The following is a 21662-nucleotide window of genomic DNA, read 5'->3' as shown; positions in this document are numbered from 1 at the left end:
CTTCGATCTTGCATTCAGTTCTGACTGCTTTTGGCCGACCACTACACTCATCATCCTCCAGACTGTCTCTCCCTTGCGCAAAATGCTGGTGCCACTTAAACACGGCACTGCAGCCCAAAGCTTCTTCACCATACACTTGCTTCATCATGTTAAACGTTTCTCTAGGGTATTTGCCTAGATTTTGGTAGAACTTGATGTTTGCCCATTGTTCAAACTGCCACATTTTCGATTTCTACCACTTGCATTTAACTGCAGTTCACAATAGAGGCCGTAGTTCTGCTTACACTGTTTGCACACAACTGCCTCTTGCTGTGACGACAGATGAACTGACAGGGCATTACATCTTGCCTCAACCTATCCGATGTAGCGCACTGCAACGACGCTGTGCAGCTGGTCCACTAACTTATTGACTATGGTAGTATTATTACGAACAAGAAATATACTAAGGTGCCACTGACATACATACCAAGATTCATAAAGATTGGTTCAGATATTCAAAAATTGATGGGGACGGTGCACATATAGAGAGCAAGGCAATCTCTTAAGCCTACTTTTATGCTTTCAGACTCAGGAAAGTACACTAAAAATCAACATAAGTAGCAAATTTAAATAAATACAAAAAATAAAGAACAAAGCTCTCTTAAGAATGTCACTTCAAGGTTATCCAAAAACCTTGCTACTCATTTGAAACAGGAGCCATTTTGCTTCACAATTTTAGAATCTGCCACTCACAACTTTGCATATACCAACATTAGGAACAAACAGAGATATTGGGTTTTCGGACTTTATCCATCGTCCTAGTTTTAAAATAACAAAGAAGAACACGACGTTTTGGTGTCGTATGCCACACTGTCGGGCGACAGAGTGGATATTCGTACTTGTGGGTTGGTCTTGACGGAGTCGGTCGAGCGGCAAACGTTGTCCGTCATTTTGGTGGAGATACTCTGCTGGAAGATGCTTAATTCAAGGGAGTTTATTACACAGTAAATATGTACAACTGTAACAACAGCAAGGCTGCTTAAGGCTTTAGCAGTGGCCGACTCCTAACTGAGAGAGTACCGTCCTATAGACTAAACTTCGTAACCAGATTAGAGAGCGTTTTGCACGGTTAGGTCAGGGTTCTCATAGCCCTGTCTGTGAGGTGGGGACTTTGTCTGAAAGCTTCCTTGGAAGGTACAAATTTCGTCATATAGGAATGTTCTAGAACATTCTATTGTTATTTCATATGGTGGGTCTTCCTGGACCTTGGCTTGTTTTCTCGGACTTTAACTGATGTTTTCCAGTTTCTCTGTGAAGCAACATGACTATTCTTATTTGCTTTCCCTGGTTCAAAACAAGTCTTGTTTGTCCTCTGGTGGATAACATCGGTGAAAGTCAAGTTACAGTATGTGACAAGCCTGTGCTGTTACATTTCGTAATCATCATTCAATATTATATTTGAATTTAATAAAATATTACTTATGAACCGTAACCATTGTAATTATTCTAGTTGCCCTATACCTGTTACATTAATAATATCCAATACATCACACCATCATATACAACATCGGAAACTGGATCTGTTTCCATCCTCAGGTGAGGGGAAAACATTTATTCTGTTGGGTCCCTTAGAAAGAGCTAGCCTCAATCACTGGACAAACGATGTCACAAAACACATGGGTTATAAACACCTGAGACCAGGCTAAGTCCATGAGAGCTAATAAGAAAAATATACATTACAATTTGTTCCAAATATGTATATGTGTATATATGAGAGCTAATAAGAAAAATATACATTACAATTTGTTCCAAATACGTATTTGGAACAATTTGTAATGCATATTTTTCTTATTAGCTCTCATGGACTTAGCCTGGTCTCAGGTGTTTATAACCCATGTGTTTTGTGACATCGTTTGTCCAGTGATTGAGGCTAGCTCTTTCTAAGGGACCCAACAGAACAGGTGTTTTTCCCTCACCTGAGGATGGAAACAGATCCAGTTTCCAAAACGTCATGTTTTTCTTTGTTATTTTAAAACTAGGATGATGGCCTGGAAACCCAATATCTCTGTGTGTTATACACCATCGCCAGAATCCTATAGTAAATACGTGTATTAGGAACGAAGTTCGGTTCTTTCTACAATGTATATCCCAAGGGCAATTCGATGACCATAGAGTCCAAAGTTTCCTAACACTGATAGTGGAATTCTACACTACATATTTTGTTCTCCACTTGCTGCATCTCAGTTCTTGGACTTCGTGTTTCTCTCTTGGTACAGGTTGTACACAAGCAAACAGATAAAAGAGATAAAATAATGTAGGTATATTGCAAATCAAACTGAGAGATATAAAAGGATAATCCAAAGACAGTCTCCAAAGAAAATACATATATATGCTGACTTTGTACGTGACAGAGTGAACAATGCTGGCCAAATTATTGTTAATCTGTGCCACACTAACACTGAAAGCTGTATACTCTACGGAGACACACAAGGTCCGTATAGAACAAGGTGAACTTGAGGGTGCTACCTTAACATCAAGAAATGGGCGTACATTTGTTGCCTTCCAAGGAATACCGTACGCAGAACCTCCAGTTGGAAGCCTCAGGTTCAAGGTAAGATTTGAAATATGTTCTGCTTTCTCACACATCAGAAAATACCGTGATGACGAAAAAAACTCGAAATTTTGACGTATTTAGAAGTTTTCTGGCTCTCCTACGTTTTGAATTATGAAAGGGTGATTTCTGGAATGAATTATGAAAACGTGTTTTCTGAAATGCAGTCTCGATACCACCTGAACAGACGGACGAATTTTATTCATATTTGATTTGTGAAAGTTTATTCACTGTTGGTCGGTGCCTGTCAATATGAACATTCTAGGTTCAAACACTTTTTAGAATGCAGACTTGGGTAGGCATAAAGAATGATAAAAGGACTAATCGTGTGCTTGCTCTGGAACGTGGAATAAAGTACCCAAAACCTTTTGAGGAAAATGATGTGCAGAATATTAGAAACTTGGTTATTTGTTTATATACAACTTCCAACATCCACCCCAATATGTTCTCAAATAACACAGATTTAAGGTGAAGGAAAGAAGAATCATACACTTCCAGAAGTTTGAAATATACGTAATTTCCAAGTTAAGTTTTATTCTTTTAGTAGGTCTATACTACACTAATACTTTCCTTCCTCATATTACTAAAAAAAAAGCATTTTTTNCAGGAAACTTTTTGCCTAATTTTGCTCAGAGGTCTCCTAGAGACATGAGGATCTTTTACGTGCCGTAAATCTACGACACGGGACCCACGGCTTAAAGTCCCTCCCAGAGGACTTGTTCCCTGAATTTTTCCACCCTTAAAAATTCCACGACCTCCGCCGGGTTTGAACCCACGTACCTTGAGTCATGAGGTGGGAACGTTACCCCTAGACTACGGAGGCTGCTTTTATATTCAGTTACTTACTCACTCTTTATAAGAAATGTATTCTTGTGAACATATTTTTCAAACACCTTGAGGTATATGTTACAATTTAAATTATTTCTGTCCCTCTACTCCTTATTGAAGGGGCGAGTAAAAATATTTTTGTTTTCTTCAACTTTCCAATGACACAGAACGCTGGAAGGGCTGTAACCAGGTATTAATGAATTAAACAAAACCCATATTGTAGTGACACCCTATGGATAATTAAGCAGTATACTAATTATTATTTCAATGGATGAAGGATAAAATGAAACTTTTTGTTCTCTAGTATTTCATTTTTTACATAGGGTTTAGAGGCTCACAATGATCCCTGTTACAGGCATAAGTAACATATTTACACTGTCTGTACAGGACCCTGTACCACCAAAACCATGGAGAGGCATTTGGAATGCCAGTCTACCAGGCAGCATGTGCCTGCAGTACAACAAATTAACCCCTTTTGCAGATGATCAAGATCCAATTGTTGGTGAAGAAGACTGTCTTTTTATCAATGTCTATACCCCGAAGGTAATCAAGCATTCTAACACAATTTATGAGACATTATTTACCCTCTAAAGCCTGAAGTTAATCTAAATAATGTTAACAATTTCAAGTCATACCTCACAGGAAACATAATTCATCTCCATAACAGAGACCAACTGGTTGATGCTGTTCAGTGAAACAAACGAAAGGCACTCCTAATGTTTAAGCATGTGGTGTATATTATAACCACTGTCCTTTGGATTAGGAGAAACTATAAGTGTAACTTCATGTGCATATTGTCTAACAGATTTCAACCAAATATTTTATTTTATATTCTGTTCAGACCGCCTATGTGGTCTTGTGGTCAGAGTACCTGGCTACAGATCCAGAGGTCCCAGGATCGATTCCCGGCGCTGCCAGATTTTCTGAGTAGTAGTGAGTCTGGAATGGGGTTCCCCTCAGCCTTGTGAGGATAACTGAGGAGCTATTTCAAGGAAATACTGGCTCCAGTCTAGAAAACCGAAATTAAAGGCCATGGGGATTCATTGTGCTGACCACGCGGCAACCTCTATCCGCTAAATTTGGCACTAACTTCGCCGAAAAGTGGCGGTCGCTTGGTCGGTATAGTTTGCTTGGGGACTAAAACCACGGAGTTTTTTTTAAGTAGTAAATGTGCTTATGGCAGATTTTATGCAAATGCACAGAACTGTCGTTTTTAGCACAATTTCTGAACCATTTTCAGTCAATATGATCCTTGGTCTCAGAGGAACACTATCTATGCCTTCACTTCACTGACAAACTTCAAGTACCCCTGCTCTCAGTATTAAAGTTTATGTGCCCCTTGACCCAGAGTGAAACTTCACATATCCCTTGTTCTAATAGTGAAACTTCATGTATCACTTTTGAATGGAAACCTAATTTTTAACTCAACCTACATGTTACCATGTATTATAAATACAATAAGATACAAGGACTTTCTTGTTTTAAATAAGGTACGTAGGTAAGTCAATAAGTAAGTTACAAATGGATATAGAACTTAAACAGATAAGAGTACTGATTCGAAAATGCTTTTATTTCTCAACATAATCTCACTGCACACTGAGGCACTTGTCCCATTGTTTCACAAGCCCCTGAAAACCAGCAGCATAAAATTCTTTGGGCTGCTGTCAGAACCAGGCGGTGACTTCCCTTTCCCTTTGTACAGCTTCATCATCAGGAAAATGTTCAGCCAAAAGATGATGTTTAAGAGGGCCAAATGGAAGTCCCCACAACACAAAATGCAAAGAATGGGTCTGGCATTACAGCATCTCAATTGCTACCATGATGGACACGATATGCTAGCCTGAATTGTCACAGGTGATGATAAGTCTTGCTCCAAGCGACATCGATTTGTTCGGCCCTCTTAAACATCATCTTTCAGCTGAATATTTTCCCGATGATGAAGCTGTAGAAAGTGAAGTCACCACCTGGTTCCAACAGCAGCCCAAAGAATTTTATGCTGCTGGTTTTCAGGGGCTTGTGAAATGATGGGACAAGTGCCTCAATGTACAGGGAGATTATGTTAAGAAATAAAAGCATTTTTCAAATCAGTACTCTTTATTTGTTTACGTTCTATATCCATTTGTAACATACCTATTGACTTACTCTCATATTTATTCCATGCACAGAAAAAGTTGTGTCTCTTTTTTGACATTCATTTTTGGCACTGTATGAAATATATCTCATGCATACCTTATGACACCTCATATACCTACGTATCCACCTCAGGGTACTTACACCCCACGTTCAGAACTCCTTATTTTGAGTCTCAACAAAACATTAAAACTAGTGATAAAATCATAGCCTGTTTTTACACTAAGATTACTGCTGTCTTCTGAGTTGTGGTGTCGTGCAGTCTGGTAAAAAGTTACCAGTGCTTTGGAAGAACCTGCTGGCTCCATATTCAGGGAATAAGAGTGAGTTCCCAACCTAAGGATGGAAGCAGTAAGTTCCTTTGAAACACTGGTAACTTTTTATCAGACTCTGCAGCATTACCTCCCACTGGACACCAATTTTCATGTTCATCACCATGAAAAATTCAAATTACACATATTGTATATTCATAACAGGTACCAAAAGATAAATTCACACATGTGTTGGATGTGATAGTTTTCATACATGGTGGAGCGTTCATGTATGGCTGGAGCCATGAGTATAAGCCACACCTTATCCTAGACAGAGATGCTGTGTTCGTTACTTTCAATTACAGACTTGGACCTCTTGGTAAGTACAGAATTGATATCCACTGAATGCACTGAATATGCACTGAATTTATATGACTAACTGCAGGGAATCTTTGAGAAGCTAAATTACTTAGCTACTCAAATTCCCAACATTTTTGGAACCAAAAGATTTATTACTGTATTAACAACAGCCTGTCGCTGGCCCCTATTCTGATCCAGATGAATCCAGTCCACATCCTCCAATCCTATTTCTCTATGATCCATTTTAATACTGTCCTCCCGTGTATGCCTAGGTTCTTCCTAGCAGTCTTTTTTCTTTAGGGTTTTCTACCAGATCTTTGCATGCACTACTCTCAAATGCATGCTACATGCCTCCATAATCCCATCTTCTTTGATTTCATCATCCTAATTAACAGGTGGTGAGGAGTATATATTGTAAACCTCCTCATTATGCAACTTCCTCCAGACTCCCAGTACTACAGCCCTCCTTACAGCTTACAAGAAGCCATTCACCTTATGAGTTACATACAATCGTGTCAATCTCTTGTGGATTTTCTTCAGGATTCCTGAGCACTGAGGATGAAACAGTTCCCGGAAACATGGGACTAAAGGACCAAGCTGCAGCATTACGTTGGATAAGGAAGAATATTGCGGCATTTGGTGGAAATCCACAGAGTGTGACCATAACTGGAAATTCTGCTGGGGGAGCCAGTGTACATTACCATTACATATCACCTCAATCTCGTGGTAAGGGCAGCCTTCCACAGTAAATAGTATCGTTGAGTTGCAAGATCATGAAGCTCAGCAGAGGCGCACTAACATGTTGGAGGAACATATCACTTGTATTACCAAGGGCGAAGAGTAAGCCAAGCATGAAACCAGTAAGAAGCAAGTTAAAAGCACCTGGATTTTTTACTGGCTTACTATTCAACCCTGAAAATGGAGGTGACATATTCCTCCTAATGTCAGTGTTTCTACCACTGAACTATACATTTGTTAGGACAGGGGGTGGACAGAACACTATCTTTTTCAATGGCAGACTCTGGTATTAGCAGTGTTAATTCATCATGATATTGTAATTAACTATCCTGCTGCACCAGTTTAATAATGTGTTATACACACACGCGCATGCACACATACACACAAAATACAGTCTTTAATGCTGCTTCACTGGTCAGTGGTTGAAATCACCACTTAGTCTACATGTTCAGCCACACAGGGCAATCATCAGGTAAGTATACTGTTACACTGCATTCTAGTAGTGATGGCAGTGTGGGTACAAAATTAATTATATGTGTTTTTTAATTTAATACACAGAAGTTTTTAAAACTTTTTAAAATGATGTAAAAAGGTGTGTGTGCACGCGCGCGTGCATGTGCGTGTGTGTGTGTGTGGGGAGGGGTGGCGAGCACCATGGCATCCATCTTATATTCTGCTTTCTGTTCACTGTAGAGACATGTGTTTTGTGGATAGTGTCCTGGTTACATGTGTTCCAGTTACCAACATGCACGTGTGTGTGAGAGAGAAAAAGAGAGGGGGGCAGGCTTGTTCTGCAACTGAGGTTTGCCAACATTTATGCCATTCCAACACCTACACATACCTCTTACTTCAACCAGAAAGCAAGTTCTATTTAATTCAAGCACCATAATAAAATCTCTGTCATTAACTGACAGGTCTTTTTGAAAGAGGATATTCACAAAGTGGAACTACTTTGTGTCCATGGACACAAATGGAACAAGGCAGAGCCAAGGCCAAAATGTTGGGAGAAGCTCTGGGATGTAACACAAAATGCAGTGAACAACTTGTGGACTGCTTGCGTAATCGACCAGCAAGACAGATTGTACAGCAAGTGAAAAATTTTCAGGCAAGTGAGATATCTGTACCTCATTGGTAAAGTATGCTATGACCATCTGAGGATAAGATTGCATATAACAATTTGAGAACAGTATTACTTATGCTATTTACCTGTATACACTGAGATTTATTAGTCTCCCATATGTTTAATTTCTGATGTATTTAGAATGTAGAGTTTCACTTTTGCTAACAGCTGGAATCTCTTGGGACCGACTTTATGACAAGAGAGTATTACTCTTGCTGACTGAGCAGCCCAACAATTTGTAGGAATTCGCTAAATACATCTCACTGGTATTAAGATTACGGTCTTCGTCGTGGTAACACCACACAACACAGCCAACAGGTTCCCACCTACCAAACTACAATTATATGCAAACAACGAGATTTTTCAGAGCATGCCACAAGTTTTATCTGTAATGTATTCAGACTGTGGGTTTGTCAGTTCTGCTAGCAGTGTTGATCTCTGAGAGTTTTACCTGACAGGAAAAATATCTCACACTTGTGCCTTAGCAGATCAATGATTTGTAAACACTGTAAAAACATCTCACTCACAAGATTACAGTCTTCTGGGTTTGGTAGATGAGTACTTGCCTACCACGCAACAAGGTATCAAATCCCGGAAGAACATATTGTGACATGTTGACCCCTACCTCCCCAGCGGAACGTAGCGCTCGGGTAATAGGCGAATCATCACCCCGCCACTCTCCCCGCGGTGACGTCACGAGCGGAGCTGAAGTGAGCCGAGCCCCCGCATCCTGGTAGCTATGCAACGCGCCATGCGCGGTGACGCCACGGTAACGCGGAACCGCTTCCTACTGTGACGTGGCACGCAACAGGCACCACTGCAGCTATATAAGGGAACTGCACAGCAGCTACCAGTCAGTTGTACTGTCACAGCCGCTGAGCTGTAAAGTAATAGTCGCCGAGTCGAGTTATACCGTGGCCATCGCCGAAGACATTTCCGAGTTATAAAGTAGCAGTCGAGCGAGTGTGTTATCAACAGTTCTCCAGTCAGCCGACTACTGTTGGAGTATAGCAGCCGCCGCGGATAGAAGATCCGGACGTGCGTGTGATTGTGTAATTGGGAANACTACAATTATATGCAAACAACGAGATTTTTCAGAGCATGCCACAAGTTTTATCTGTAATGTATTCAGACTGTGGGTTTGTCAGTTCTGCTAGCAGTGTTGATCTCTGAGAGTTTTACCTGACAGGAAAAATATCTCACACTTGTGCCTTAGCAGATCAATGATTTGTAAACACTGTAAAAACATCTCACTCACAAGATTACAGTCTTCTGGGTTTGGTAGATGAGTACTTGCCTACCACGCAACAAGGTATCAAATCCCGGAAGAACATATTGTGACATGTTGACCCCTACCTCCCCAGCGGAACGTAGCGCTCGGGTAATAGGCGAATCATCACCCCGCCACTCTCCCCGCGGTGACGTCACGAGCGGAGCTGAAGTGAGCCGAGCCCCCGCATCCTGGTAGCTATGCAACGCGCCATGCGCGGTGACGCCACGGTAACGCGGAACCGCTTCCTACTGTGACGTGGCACGCAACAGGCACCACTGCAGCTATATAAGGGAACTGCACAGCAGCTACCAGTCAGTTGTACTGTCACAGCCGCTGAGCTGTAAAGTAATAGTCGCCGAGTCGAGTTATACCGTGGCCATCGCCGAAGACATTTCCGAGTTATAAAGTAGCAGTCGAGCGAGTGTGTTATCAACAGTTCTCCAGTCAGCCGACTACTGTTGGAGTATAGCAGCCGCCGCGGATAGAAGATCCGGACGTGCGTGTGATTGTGTAATTGGGAACGTGTGATACAGTGATACCTAGCTCCCCTACTGTAAACGTGTAGACTACTGAACACAGAGTGAACTGATTTGCGCATAGGGTTACAAATCGTGAAACCCCGCAACAGTGTTAACAGATTAATGCGATTAGGGTTATAAAGTGTGAAACCCCGCAACATTGTGATAATTAATTGTAGCCGTTATTTGTAGATTGTTAAATAAACCAATTAACCATCTCTACGGCGTCTTCAGTAACGGAACACGTTGCAATATTATTAACGCTCATTGCCATAAAAGCCTCAAACCTCACATTCCACTAATGCACAACGTGGTAATACTTTATNCGCCACTCTCCCCGCGGTGACGTCACGAGCGGAGCTGAAGTGAGCCGAGCCCCCGCATCCTGGTAGCTATGCAACGCGCCATGCGCGGTGACGCCACGGTAACGCGGAACCGCTTCCTACTGTGACGTGGCACGCAACAGGCACCACTGCAGCTATATAAGGGAACTGCACAGCAGCTACCAGTCAGTTGTACTGTCACAGCCGCTGAGCTGTAAAGTAATAGTCGCCGAGTCGAGTTATACCGTGGCCATCGCCGAAGACATTTCCGAGTTATAAAGTAGCAGTCGAGCGAGTGTGTTATCAACAGTTCTCCAGTCAGCCGACTACTGTTGGAGTATAGCAGCCGCCGCGGATAGAAGATCCGGACGTGCGTGTGATTGTGTAATTGGGAACGTGTGATACAGTGATACCTAGCTCCCCTACTGTAAACGTGTAGACTACTGAACACAGAGTGAACTGATTTGCGCATAGGGTTACAAATCGTGAAACCCCGCAACAGTGTTAACAGATTAATGCGATTAGGGTTATAAAGTGTGAAACCCCGCAACATTGTGATAATTAATTGTAGCCGTTATTTGTAGATTGTTAAATAAACCAATTAACCATCTCTACGGCGTCTTCAGTAACGGAACACGTTGACATATTATTAACGCTCATTGCCATAAAAGCCTCAAACCTCACATTCCACTAATGCACAACGTGGTAATACTTTATTCAACGCTACTCATACTGTTCACCACAACTCATGAATCCTCTCTGTGGGAGTTATCTTGCAACCACTTCATCCCAGAAAGGCTATGCTATAAGCAATAGATGGAAAGAAGTGGAAGGAAATCACAGTTTGTAATGTTACCATACAGACTAAAGCTATTCTGTATTGGTCACTATATGCCTCAGGAATCACACAACATTTGTGACACAGAACAAAATTAGTTAATTCTGAGACCTGACACTCTCCTGTAAATGAGTACGCGGATTACTGCCTTCTAGAATGTGCTGAATGTAGTATGACAAATGGGTACCATCGTTTTGGATGACCCACCTGGCTTAATCTTAAGGATATGAGATCCCTTTACCCTTAACACAGAGACAGCAGTTCCCCAAAAATACTTGTATCTCTCTATAAAAAACTATATGGTATCACAGCCCAGAATACCATAATGTAAATAATACAATAATTATACTGTAGATCTGGAGGTACAATCCATTTTCACCATTTGGCCCTACTGTGGAAGTGGCTGGTTCTAACCCGTTCCTATCGAAGACCCCAGTTGATGCCATATTGCAAGGAGATGTTCAAGACCTTCCTTGGATCACTAGTGTAACCACAGAGGATGGACTCTACCCTGCAGCAGGTTTGTGTACTTCCAATTCATTTCTCATAGATCTCTGAAAGAACATAGAGGCTCAAGAGTGGTAACAATGATGTCTACCACAGAGAATATCTTGTGATCTATTTTTTTGAGGATGCATTATGATACCACTGCAAAAGTAAAGGTAGAGCTATCTCTGTAACAAGCCATGAAGGCCTATAGGGTTGTGAGAGGTTGAGATTCCCACATTTTCTAGATAGTCGGCTCACAGGTGGCAGTAAGGTTGTCGGCCTTAAGCGCCAGCTGTCTTTTACCCCTAGGTAGCTTCCTGGTACTCATTTGTGTTAGAGGCTGAGTTGAGCCCAGGCCCAGAGTGCTGCTGGAAGGACTGGGTCAATTGAAAAATCCAATGACCTCATCAGGAATGAAAGCTGTGACCTTCCGGCTTGTAGCATAGTGCCTCAACCAACTATGCTACTGCATACCCCTCTCATACCACTGTACAAAATATAAATTCTATGAACAGCTTTACCTTCTGGGATATAACACCATGCAATCCACTATCTACTGATGTTTCAGAGGAACATGTCGCCTCCTTCTTCAGGTCCAAAGAATAAGCCAAGCAAGAAACCAGCACGAAGCAGGCAACAAGCAGCTTCATGCTGGTTTCTAGCTAATTCTCCATAACCACAACTATGACAACTTATAATTTTTTAAATGTTATATTCAGACTGGATTGCCAATGAGAATGTGATGAAAGTTCTTGAGCAGAGGTTTGCTGAACTCTTCCCTCACATCCTAGACTACAATTATACTGTTGCTGAGGATAAGAAGCTGGATGTTACTAACAGAATACTTCAACACTATCTTCAGGGAAAACCACTGTCAATAAAGGCCAGAAAGGAGATCACACGGGTAAGATTGCTGCAAACAGAGTTAGTACTTATTCCTTACTCATTTAATGATAGCGCTGCCAGCAACTCAGACCAGAACTTTACATACTGTTGAATGGTAGAATGATTAGTTAAAAACGAATCAGTATGGACGTAGTAAGAACAAGGTGCAGCCAAGCTGGTGGTACTATCCTGGCAATTCAATGTTGTCATTATCACCCACCCGATGTACCATTATTATTATACAATACTATTTGCTGTATATTTTCTTTGTACTTTTGTGCTACAAACCAAACGAGATGGATCAAGTAGTAAGGCTTCTGACCTGTACTTGGTGGGGCTTGGTTCAAATCTCAGCTGAGACACTGACTATCCTGACTCCAGATCATAATGGATTTCCTTGATCCATCAAAGTAAACAGGACCTTTAAAGTACTTTTAAACTAGTCATTACTGCTTCTCTCCATATCCTTCTGAATTCATCACTCATGAATCATCCTACCATTTGTTACTGATAGGCACACCTACACACCCCATTGCTAAATAAACTACAAATAAATAAATAAATTCATTTAATAAATTTGATTTCACCATCACTTGGGGATATAAGATTTTAGACTCTCATGTGGTACTGCTTCGTAACTTGTACTCTTTGCCAAATATAATTAAGATGATCGAGTCAAGGAGGATGAGGTGGGCAAGGAATGTAGAATGCATGGCAGAGAAGGGGAATGTGTATTGGATTTTGGTGGGAAAGCCAGAAGGAAAGAGACCACTAGGAAGACCTAGAAGTAGGTAGGAGGATAATTTTAAAATGGATCTTAGAGAGATAGGGTGTGATGGCATGGACAGGATCAATCTGGCTCAGGACAGGGATGAGTGGAGGGCTCTTGTGAACATGCTAACAAACCTTTGGGTTCAATAAGCTGCCAGGAATTTCTCAAGTGGCTGAGCGACTGCTGGCTTCTCAAGAAGGGTTAAGCTCCATGGGGTTAGTCCAACAGTTATATACTATGGGAACTGTTAGCGAGATTTTATGTCAGGGTAAAGGTCACTACACCATGAGGGTGTATGGGGGAGTGGATGCATAGATCCATGTTTTCTTGACCCTGGTACTAGTTGGAGGTGAGTGGCAAGCTTCATGCTCAGGTCGCTTTACCCCCCCCCATAAAATAGCCCCCAGTACCCATTACACAGGAGGCTGGGTGAGACCAGAACTGGTCTGGATGACATGGAGAATAGAAAATTCATGCCCCTACTGGGACTCAAACTCAGACCCCTCGGTCGTCCAGCCCATAGCCAGTCGCTATACCAACTGTGTTATCCTGGCTCCTTTTATGTCAGAGTAATGTTGCTAATACAGAAAAATGTCACACTCACTAACGTGCAGAGCACACATGTGCTGTCACAACTGTGCAATGCATGGCCAATAAAGAATATGCACAGTACATTTATTTTTAATCTTGAAATACACAACACATTCAAGCAGGTCTCAATAGGATAATTTCCAAACAGCTGGAACCACAGGTTTAGCCAGACTACTGTATGTAGCTGCTTCATTTCATGACAGAAAGTAATTCATATTTAACGGAGATGAGGACTTACTCAGCTGGTGTTCACCCTTGCACCTTGCATATCTCGTTTCAAGCATTCAGGTACAAATGTTAAACTTACCTGAAACAGAGAGAAACAAATGGAGACAAATGCGCACTGTATGACTGAAAGAAAGACTAAAATCTAAGAGACCAATGTGATCTTGACTACACTATATTTCCAAGTTTCCAGCCAGAAAATGGTATTTTTTTCTTTCCCCAGTGCTACATCCCTTTATACAACAATATTACTCCGTTACTTGCACTGCTACAAACTTATCACAAATGTTGCTGCCAAAAATAATCTCTTGGATACTGAGTGACCTGTGAGATGTGATGAGTTCACTGAAAGGAAAAGTAGGGGGTAAATGGGCATTCTTTTCCAACTAACATTAAGTTAATCTGTTATAGTAAAGACCATCTCCTCACCCATCACTTTTGTTGTTGGGTCAAATAATATCCAGATACTTGTGACTCAGCAAAAAGCTGAGGTTATTAGCTCAAACGAAAATGGGAAACCACTTCACTTGATTAACATTCACCACAATGCACAAATTAGTCTGGAAATACAAGTTGATGCAAAAATAGCACAACAGTTCCAAACTACCTGCATTTTAAAAACTGTTCAAATTGGCAACCATAATGGCAGGTACACAATTCACATATATCATGGGCATTATGGTCAGGCCACAAAACCACTTACTTATGTATTAATGTCCTCAAAAACCTGGTAAAAAAAAAAGGGTGCAAAGGCAATGCACATACTTTCTTATATATGCTTGATGTACTGCAGACTTCTACTCATAGCAAATAAGTATTATTTGGGCATACTGAAAATAATAGTTCTGTTTGGGAACTACAAATTTGTGAAAATTAATTAAAATCACTAGAGCCATTTTTGAGAAAAGCAATAATTTGTGACTGGGCACTGGCTTCGGGCTCACTGCTCAAATTCCATTATGTTTGGGGCGTTATGTTCTAAAAAGTGTCATTTGTGTTCAGTGCCTCTATGGATGATTGAAATGTAACCAAAACTAGTCAACCCTCTTTTGTGAGAACTGGTATGTCATGTTTGTAGCACTACAGAGGGCATATGATTATTTTCCTGAAGATGCCCTTCACATGGTTTTATTTAGGGACATAGTCTATACAAATTAATAAAATAAATTGAAATTTGTTTGGGCCATTTTAGAGAAATCCACGATTTTATATTTTACGGCTATAAGATCCCTACTTTTGGAGCTAGAATGTTCACATTCTCCAGGCACTGATTTATGATGAATAAATTCTTAGATGCCATTTTTGGATAAAATCTGTACAGCCATTCAGGCACTATCAAGGCATATTACATTTGTGTGTCCACACATACGAGGGGAAGTCAATAATTATCCGCAATGCAGTTGTATTTGTGTTTCTGTTGGCAGCACAGTCGTTTTGCACAGCATCGCCATGCGTGGTTTCCTTGTCATTATTTCTGCACAGATTTGATGTTGCTAGGTCAGTTCCATCGTCACTGCCTTGTCGTTAATCATGGCTGCTCCGCTTTCTGTTCGCACCAAAGAAGAGCAACGTTCATTGATCCGGTTTTTGTAGTCGGAAGGTGAATCAGGGGCCACAATCCATCGAAGACTTTCAGCACAATATGGGAACAGTGTTTTGCCGCAACGGAGTGTCTACGAATGGATTGAAAAATTAAAAAATGGTCGCAGAAGTGTTATGCATGAGGAAGGAGCCAGACAACCATCCATGGCCACAAATGAGGACAACATTGAGCATGCACGTGACATGGTTCTGTTAGACAGACGAGTGACTATTGATGAAGTGGCAAATCGTCTGCAAATTAGTCATGGTTCTGCCTATGAAATCATCCACAAGAGACTTGGGTTTCATAAAGTCTCTGCAAGATGGGTCCCAAAACAAACTCACAGTGTTGCATACACAAATGCGCTTGGACATCTGCCAATAACATTTGGATCACTGTGGTAACGAACGTGACGTCTTCTTAGACAGAATCATCACTGGTGACGAAACATGGATCCATCACTGCGAGCTGGAGAGTAAACGGCAGAGTATGGAATGAAAACATCCACAATCGCCCAGCAAAAAAAGTTCAAAAGCCAACCATCCGCAGGAAAACTGATGCTTACAGTTTTTTGGGACTCACAAGGCCCAGTACTGGAACATTAGCAGGAGAGGGGCACAACAATAAACAGTGCTCATTACAGTGAGATGCTTACTGACAGGATAAAGCCTGCAATTTGAAGCAAACGCCAAGGACTACTGTCGAAAGTGTTGTGTTGTTGCACGACAATGCTCGTCCACATACTGCTGCCCACACTGCTGCAACCCTCCGGAAACTCAAGTTTGATGTAATGGCTCATCCTCTGTATAGTCCTGATCTCGCCCCTTCTGACTACCACTTGTTTGGTCCACTCAAAGAGGCATTAAGGGGCTGTCGATTCACCTCGGACCAAGAAGTGAAGGAAGCGGTGCATGCATGGCTCGCTGCTCAGCCAAAAACCTTCTTTTCTGAGGACATCAGGAAGCTTGTGCAACGATGGACCATATGCGTTGAAAAGCAAGGGGACTATGTTCAAAAATGATGTTAATGTAAGTTTTCTATTTGTACTGAAATAAAATTTATAGCTACATTGCAGATAATTATTGACTTACCTACATACATACATACATACAGACACCACTCCAAAAAAACACTCTTATGCATTCAGGGGTGCTGAAAACATGTGAATCTGCCAAAATCTTGAGATCTTCAATAGCAGAGTACTTTTTCATTTATGTATATGGTAAAAAGGTAAAGCTGTCTATGTAACAGGCTATCAAGGCCCACAGAGGTGTGAGAGGTTGAGGCTCTCACATCTCATAGATAATAGGCTCACAGATGGCGGTAAGGTTGTCAGCTTTATGCATCCACTGCCTTTTACCCCCTAAGAAGATTCCTAGTACTCATTTCTGTCAGAGGTTGAGTCAACCCAAGGGTTATACTGAGGCCAGAAGGATCAGGTAAATTGAAAAAAAAAGTCAATGACCTCATTAGGAATCAAACCTGCAACATTCTGGCTTGTAGCATAGTGCCCCAAACAACTATGCTACCATATGCCCCTTTTATGTATATGAAAAAAAAAACTGTCACAGTAATTCAGCTTCATTTAAAACTGTAGTGCTCCTTTTGCATCTTCCTGTGGACAGAGATATGAGTACTGCCTAAAACATCTTTGCAGGTACTTCATACCTTGCATAGGTAAACATTACAAAAGAAAAGTCTTACGTGTTCAACAAGACTCCATCCAGTATGGCAATTTTGGTCCCTACAGTATGCTGCAAATAGAACCTAATAATTTCTTGGTGATGACATAATGATGTATGTCGCTATCAGGTGATGACATAACCTTACAGTTGCTTCCAACACAGTGTAACATACAACACTTTGAGAATTTAATATTAGAGTCAATTTTACCGACCACACAACATATTTTTATTATTATTACACTACATGTTTTGACCTCAAGAGGTCATCCTCAGGTGTACGAACACAGCTGTATAATTACACGCAATCACATTTGTCTTCTCAGTTATTCGATCCTGTATCTTATTCAGGCTCACGCTCAATAATATATCAAGCTCTCTCATAAAACACAAATAAAACNATGGTAAAAAGGTAAAGCTGTCTATGTAACAGGCTATCAAGGCCCACAGAGGTGTGAGAGGTTGAGGCTCTCACATCTCATAGATAATAGGCTCACAGATGGCGGTAAGGTTGTCAGCTTTATGCATCCACTGCCTTTTACCCCCTAAGAAGATTCCTAGTACTCATTTCTGTCAGAGGTTGAGTCAACCCAAGGGTTATACTGAGGCCAGAAGGATCAGGTAAATTGAAAAAAAAAGTCAATGACCTCATTAGGAATCAAACCTGCAACATTCTGGCTTGTAGCATAGTGCCCCAAACAACTATGCTACCATATGCCCCTTTTATGTATATGAAAAAAAAAACTGTCACAGTAATTCAGCTTCATTTAAAACTGTAGTGCTCCTTTTGCATCTTCCTGTGGACAGAGATATGAGTACTGCCTAAAACATCTTTGCAGGTACTTCATACCTTGCATAGGTAAACATTACAAAAGAAAAGTCTTACGTGTTCAACAAGACTCCATCCAGTATGGCAATTTTGGTCCCTACAGTATGCTGCAAATAGAACCTAATAATTTCTTGGTGATGACATAATGATGTATGTCGCTATCAGGTGATGACATAACCTTACAGTTGCTTCCAACACAGTGTAACATACAACACTTTGAGAATTTAATATTAGAGTCAATTTTACCGACCACACAACATATTTTTATTATTATTACACTACATGTTTTGACCTCAAGAGGTCATCCTCAGGTGTACGAACACAGCTGTATAATTACACGCAATCACATTTGTCTTCTCAGTTATTCGATCCTGTATCTTATTCAGGCTCACGCTCAATAATATATCAAGCTCTCTCATAAAACACAAGTTAAACTGTTCTAAATGTCAAAAGTTAAAATTTAAATTTAAAATTTTTAAAAATTTGTCAAAATTTNTGAGGCTCTCACATCTCATAGATAATAGGCTCACAGATGGCAGTAAGGTTGTCAGCTTTATGCATCCACTGCCCCTTACCCCCTAAGAAGATTCCTAGTACTCATTTCTGTCAGAGGTTGAGTCAACCCAAGGGTTATACTGAGGCCAGAAGGATCAGGTAAATTGAAAAAAAAAAAGTCAATGACCTCATTAGGAATCAAACCTGCAACATTCTGGCTTGTAGCATAGTGCCCCAAACAACTATGCTACCATATGCCCCTTTTATGTATATGAAAAAAAAAACTGTCACAGTAATTCAGCTTCATTTAAAACTGTAGTGCTCCTTTTGCATCTTCCTGTGGACAGAGATATGAGTATTGCCTAAAACATCTTTGAAGGTACTTCATACCTTGCATAGGTAAACATTACAAAAGAAAAGTCTTACGTGTTCAACAAGACTCCATCCAGTATGGCAATTTTGGTCCCTACAGTATGCTGCAAATAGAACCTAATAATTTCTTGGTGATGACATAATGATGTATGTCGCTATCAGGTGATGACATAACCTTACAGTTGCTTCAAACACAGTGTAACATACAACACTTTGAGAATTTAATATTAGAGTCAATTTTACCGACCACACAACATATTTTTATTATTATTACACTACATGTTTTGACCTCAAGAGGTCATCCTCAGGTGTACGAACACAGCTGTATAATTACACGCAATCACATTTGTCTTCTCAGTTATTCGATCCTGTATCTTATTCAGGCTCACGCTCAATAATATATCAAGCTCTCTCATAAAACACAAGTTAAACTGTTCTAAATGTCAAAAGTTAAAATTTAAATTTAAAATTTTTAAAAATTTGTCAAAAGTTAAAATTTAAATTTAAATTTTAACTTTTGACATTTAGAACAATTTTAACTTGTGTTTTATGAGAGCTTGATATAATACTGAGCGTGAGCCTGAATAAGATATAGGATCGAATAACTGAGAAGACAAATGTGATTGCGTGTAATTATACAGCTGTGTTCGTACACCTGAGGATGACCTCTTGAGGTCGAAACATGTAGTGTAATAATAATAAAAATATGTTGTGTGGTCAGTAAAATTGACTCTAATATTGATTAAATACACAACAGGATGCAAGAAACAATTAAAACTTTGAGAATTTACTCATGTTTATGATGCATACAGATTATTAATCACAGTTACCTATATTATTATAAACTGAAATAAAGAAGTGGATTAATGTGCTCCTTGCATGTGCAGATAACTACGGACAGACTGTTTGTGCTGGAGGCAGTACGGGCAGCCAAACTTCAAGCTGCTGTCAACTCTGCTCCTGTCTACTTCTACCAGTTTGGCTACAGGGGAACGCACAGTGTAACTGAAAAGTTTTCAGGAACTACAACCAATTTAGGTATGACATTAAACTTCAACAGAAAGTAATAAATGGTTAAGTTTTAAAGAGTATTAACAGAAAGTTATCAGAAAGTAACTAACTTATTCTGTCACGCAAACAACTTTTCTTATTATGTAAGACATTGTGATGAGTCATATCTGTAATAATACTGGAAAAAGGACAACAAACTCCATGCTAAAAAAATTGTAAACCATACCCTATAAACAGGGACATTGACACTTCAAGTCCAAATTAAATGCCAACTCTGATGGTGCAGTCACAACTTTTTATATCCTTTAATTTGTTGATCACGTGTATGCTAGGTAGAAGCCTGTACCTTCCTAACTATTTGGTGCTGAGATATGACCTAAAACCCATGTCAAAGAGCATAAATCACAGAAACTGTATGTGAAATTTATTCTTCTTTGGTTTACAGTGTAAATAACATAAAGTAAGTATTTGCTTCAGCATAATTCTCAAAAATTTAGAATTAATAATATGCTAAACTCAATGACCCATCCTGCATAGAATGTGGCCACCTCCAATATTGCCATGAGTGTTACCAATACAATATTCAATGTGGTATTTACTAGACCATATCTAAAGCGGCCATTCAGAATTAAAGGGTTAACGGATGTGGGTGTGTAGAAGGGGGGGTGCTGATAGCACATTTCCAAAAATTCTGTGCCCCCTCTCCCACATCAGGAAAAAATGAAAACTTAACATCTTAACACATCTACTGCCATGCCCCCATACTGTGATTCCATTTGCTGGGCCAGCAATTATTCCAGAAACAGAGGATTTTGAACTCAATATATTATAAACAGAAACAGAACATGTGCAAAACAATTGCTGCGCGAAGAGTTATATATTTCGGGGTATAACACCATGTTGCCCAATGACAGTAAATATACGTTTCAAAGGAAGAGAAGAGCCTGCTTTGAGCTGGCTTCTTGCTTAGCTTACTCTTCGACCTTGTACAGTGACACAATCAGCTAACTTTCACCTGATTACATGACATTATATAACAAATGTCAGAACTCTTCACAGCCAATACCGTGAGAGCCTCAAATTGACAAACTGTATGTTCCAACTTCTTCAAGCTTCAACATTCTACATTTACTAAAGCTTCACTGTATTTGGGTGACATCAGTAGGAAGAAATGACAAGCAGATGCAACAGTCGCTTGACAGAATCAGCACTTGCACACAGTAAACTTTAATCAGTCAAGTGACAGAACTGGAAGTGACTGTACTACTTTCACTGTGTGGTCTTCTGAGCTACAACACCATGCAGTCTGGCAAGCCATTACCAACATTTTGGAGGAACTGGCCTTTTCCATCTTCCCCCCCGAACATGTAGGCANAGAAATTGGCCTTTTCCATCTTCCACCCCAAACATGTAGGCAGCAGGTGCCTTCAAAAGTTGATAACCACCTACCAGACTACATGGCTACATAGCTCAATAAGGCATCTAAATTTTCCCTGCGGTAAATTCATATACTACAGCTGACCCACATATACTCCATCTGCTGTGGGACGGGGGTGCACCATCATCACTTAGTGATGTAGGCCAGTATATCATGGTAAAGTTACCACATATGTCTCATATGCAATTGCTGGTAGGAAATTCAGACATACGAGGGTTGGAACTTTAATAGTGGCAACTATTTATTTACAACTGATACAAAATAGATGCATATTTCGAAGTTTTACTGTCCTTCAATGTAGTCACCAGCACTGTGTACAACC

General features: G+C 40.4%; 2 protein-coding genes across 3 annotated transcripts in view; one reads left to right on the top strand and one right to left on the bottom strand.

Annotated features, from left to right (window-relative positions):
• The window catches only part of LOC111867156, a 76045-nt gene that overhangs the window by 40322 nt on the left and 14061 nt on the right, over positions 1 to 21662 (bottom strand). The gene's annotated exons all lie outside the window — the stretch shown is intronic.
• LOC111867158 (venom carboxylesterase-6) overlaps positions 2184 to 21662 on the top strand; it is a 22950-nt gene continuing 3471 nt past the window's right edge. The window contains exons 1-8 of the mRNA XM_023856745.2: positions 2184 to 2590; positions 3806 to 3961; positions 6025 to 6178; positions 6700 to 6885; positions 7812 to 8002; positions 11324 to 11489; positions 12178 to 12362; positions 19779 to 19929. Coding sequence (XP_023712513.1) covers positions 2399 to 2590; positions 3806 to 3961; positions 6025 to 6178; positions 6700 to 6885; positions 7812 to 8002; positions 11324 to 11489; positions 12178 to 12362; positions 19779 to 19929 — 1381 coding nt within the window. The 5' untranslated portion in view covers positions 2184 to 2398. The remainder of the gene's footprint in view (positions 2591 to 3805; positions 3962 to 6024; positions 6179 to 6699; positions 6886 to 7811; positions 8003 to 11323; positions 11490 to 12177; positions 12363 to 19778; positions 19930 to 21662) is intronic.

The sequence above is a fragment of the Cryptotermes secundus genome, unplaced genomic scaffold (assembly GCF_002891405.2).
Source record: "Cryptotermes secundus unplaced genomic scaffold, Csec_1.0 scaffold448, whole genome shotgun sequence".
Lineage (NCBI taxonomy): Eukaryota > Metazoa > Arthropoda > Insecta > Blattodea > Kalotermitidae > Cryptotermes > Cryptotermes secundus.
This window is presented reverse-complemented; position numbering and strand designations above follow the sequence as displayed.